A 3,731-nucleotide genomic window follows, 5' to 3' on the forward strand; every position below is an offset into this window, starting at 1 on the left:
CAGGGGAAACAAACGAAAGCAAGTTATTAAGGGTAACAATGACCCAATGAACTGCAAGTTTAATTGTTCATAGCAGATCAATAATAGTTTTTCCAGAACTTTTTTGACAATATATGGACCTCAAATTACATTGACTGTTGTGTCATAAAATCTTTTATTTAGACGAATCTGAAACTAAAAAGCAATGCCAAATAACAATTTGATTGTCCTAACTAACTGCCATGAAAACTATGTATTTTAAGTGCTAACTACCAACTTCGATAGCATTTCACCCTCTTCCTCCTTGCATATATATTTGAATTATCCCCAAATGAAAAGATATCTTCAACATTTTGATTTGATATTTTAAAAAGTGTATTTTCTGTCTGCCTGTTGAGATCAGTGTCAGACAGATGTTATACACTCAGTGGTGCTGGTCAGACACACACCACAGTCACACCTCAGGGCCACGGGGTAGGTGTAGGTGGGGTCCACGGTGGGCTGGCAGTTTGGCAGCTTCACAGACACCAGGCGAGTCTCGTTGTAGGTACAGACACGCTGGTGGGACTCGACGAAGGGAGGGTCCAGGACGGGCTTCTGGAAATAGGAAAACAGAAAAACAGAACTTAGGAACCTAACATTGTGATGAAGTTCTTGATGATTGGCTATGACACATTTCAGGCAATGATTTTTAGTTTGAACTCCCTTTCAGAGTATTGAACTCATAAATGCCTCTTCTTGTTCTAGATGCACAAGTTCTCTTAACTAATTGAATGGCTTCAGCTTTGTGTTACATAATAATCATTTGTTAGTTCAGTTTAGAAGACGTCAAGTCACGTTAACTTTATTTATACACCCTAATTTGCCTCTATAGGGGCCAGCTAAAATCTGTACAGCATTCAACACCCTCTGTCCTTTACCACTAACAAACAAACAATTATTCTTGACTGAGTCATTACGTTCCTGAATTTGCATGCTTGCAGAGTACTTAGCTAACAATACAAATTCATGAGGATTCATGGGATGTAGTGAAACCTTAAAAATGGAGCCTGTACTGTTTTGAAAGTTGCTCAAGTTTATTGTGTTGCTGTTGTGTATCTTAAGACCCAACAAGCACATTGAATATGTGGTTTTGCATTCCTCTTATTCTCCTTTTTATTCACCCCCTGCATTGCTTGTATGTATCATATCACTGGCAAACTCACGGCATTCATGTTCATTCTTATGCAAAATGTTTTAAGTGTATAAAACAATTGTAGGGCCCATTCGTCCAAACAAAGTGTTCAGAAACATCACCAGGCTCCTTTAATGACTCTTTTCCTACAAACCAACCTTTAGTTTCTCAACAGTAGCTTGGCATGGAAACACCTTATCCCCCTTATTACACTTTTCATTTTTAATAAAATATTTTGCTAAGCTTCTCATTATTTGCACATAACTAATTTGGCAGTGAACCTCCGTTTTGCTATAAGCTGTGTTTGTAAAGAGATTTGTGACACATCTGCAAAGCCTCTATTAATTGCTTTTGGGTTTGGTGTTCCAGGAATTTAATCTTTCTCTCCGGAAAGTTCGCCATTATCTTGATGCGCAGAAGATGATTTTGTGAATCCTGAAGCTGGGTGTAATAAGAGACTGTTCTGCAACTCCAGACCACCTATTAGTCCTACATACATGTCTTTAAACTGAGACATTGACTCCCTGCAGTGTATGCTGACCTCTCTGAGCGGCAGAGCAGATTTATAAAATGCTTTTCCTCCCTAAGGGGATCTAAAGAGAATCACAAAATGAAATTTGGAGTCTTACTAGCCCACCAGCTTCTCTGCAATAATAAAAAAAAGGGAGAATCATGAGCCTCCTAATACCTCCTATCCCTCAATACAATATCTGAGATGAAACTTGAGATTTCACAGCATTGTTTTGTAATCATTATGCGTTGGCTTATAAAAATCCAATTGTGTCATTTATGCACTTGAGGCATTGTTAAGAAAACCGCTGCTGTCACTTCAATCTCCGGATTGCACGCTGCTTTCCATCCTGGCAGAACGCTAACTCGATTTCAGTGCACACTTTCCTCCTCCATTCTTATGCAAGATGTGTACTTCACACAGCCTCCCATTACTAGGAGACAACAATGAGATCATTTACAGTTATTATAAAAATAGAATGTATTGTTTTTCGGAATCAAATGCATATAGATCTCTCTATCTGTTCCTCTATGTATTTGTCTATCTATCTATCTGTGTGAATTCACCATCTCCACCCTCCCTGCGGAGGGTGTAAAACGAAAACAAGTTTCTCCATGGGGATCTCACATCCCTCTGTATTTGCCTCTCTGTCTGTCTTTCTCTGTGTAGATGTCTGTCTGAGTGGCAGAATCTTCATTTAATCCATCATCTTCTTTTTTTTTCTTCAAATGTAATCCATGCAAACAGCACACTAATGTCTGTCCTATAAAGTTGTGTGTGTGTGTGTGTGTGTGTGTGTGTGTGTGTGTGTGTGTGTGTGTGTGTGTGTGGTACAGCAGCTACCTCCCTGCCACTCACCTCCCAGGTCTCACAGCGCCCCCAGCAGGCGTCGGTGGTGATGTGCAGCCCCCCGCAGCCAGGCTTTCTGGCCTGGAAGGTGAATTCCCGGACGGCACATCCAATGAAGCGCCGCAGGTTGACGGCTGACGCCCTGTGCGGGGAGTGTGGCTGCAGGGAGACGCAGAGCAGGAACCAGCACAGCACCAGGCCAGGCCTCCTCAGGGTGAGAGAAGAGATGCAAAAAAACATGAAGACCTTTTACAGTGTTTTCATATGTGAAGGCAAATCAATTGAATGAGGATTCTGTAACCCTCAGGCTTAAAGAATGGGCATAGAAGGGCACAAAATGTCAATGACCTGCGCAAGGACTCTAAAGCAGGGCAGAGAATCAATCTCAAACAGCTCAAGGTCCAGGTATATTTCATGGCTTTTGAAACCACATAGTATTCTGAGGTCTGTTATGTCACTGTGAAGGGGTCTTATTCAAGATGTCTTACCAACTCCCCTAGCTCAATTATTTTAATTATTTATATGACAAGAATTCTACATTTATTCCAATTTTATATTAATAAGAGATGTTTATTGTTAGATTGTGTTCAGGCAAATTCAAGGAACATGAACCTTGGTTGGGCTCCTTTCTCTGAAGCCAGACTGCACCTTGTGCTGTTTAAAAAGAGATCATCTGACTTCGCCTGACTCTAATTCCCAGGGCCGTTTCTAGCTTGTGGGGGGCCCTATGCAAGATGCTGTTTGGGGCCCCGAGTTTTTACAGTTTTTTAACTACAATGGGGGGGATTCCGAAGCCTTTAAGATGATCTGTGGAGATGCATCAATCTGTTACACTTTAATAGGAAAACAGGCTAATTTCACAAAAACCAAGCAATTGAATATTACAAAAAATGATATTAAAAAGGTAAACAATAAGGCTCCTCTATGTCAATAAATGCAAGAGATGCAGCATTTTCTCAACAATGTTTAATTTACATTTCTCATCTTCCTCAGACGTCACTCATTGGCTGACAGCCTAACAATGATTTGGACTTTATTACCCCAAAAACACAAGCCACAGCTTTGCTATCATTGCAGCTTAGTTGTGATAATATCCTACATTGGATGTGTAAGCATATAATGCTTCACCGAACACAGGAGGGGGCTTGGCTGTCTACAAATAAAGACGGCTCATTTTAATTCTCCCCAAATATATTGAGGCTGAACCTGAACTTTGAA

The 3,731-nt window shown here is 40.6% G+C and overlaps 1 protein-coding gene across 1 annotated transcript; it reads right to left on the minus strand.

The window, feature by feature from the left end:
* Positions 1-384: 384 nt before the first annotated feature.
* gphb5 (glycoprotein hormone subunit beta 5) lies at positions 385-2,718 on the minus strand (the record flags this gene model as incomplete). The annotated part of the gene is made up of 2 exons (XM_010781685.1): positions 385-576; positions 2,523-2,718. Coding segments are annotated over 2 exons (388 nt in total), but the record flags the coding sequence as incomplete, so codon positions are not given.
* Between the last annotated feature and the right edge of the window lie 1,013 nt (positions 2,719-3,731).

Source organism: Notothenia coriiceps, unplaced genomic scaffold (assembly GCF_000735185.1).
Source record: "Notothenia coriiceps isolate Sejong01 unplaced genomic scaffold, NC01 NC01_scaffold00023523, whole genome shotgun sequence".
NCBI classification, from domain to species: Eukaryota; Metazoa; Chordata; class Actinopteri; order Perciformes; family Nototheniidae; genus Notothenia; species Notothenia coriiceps.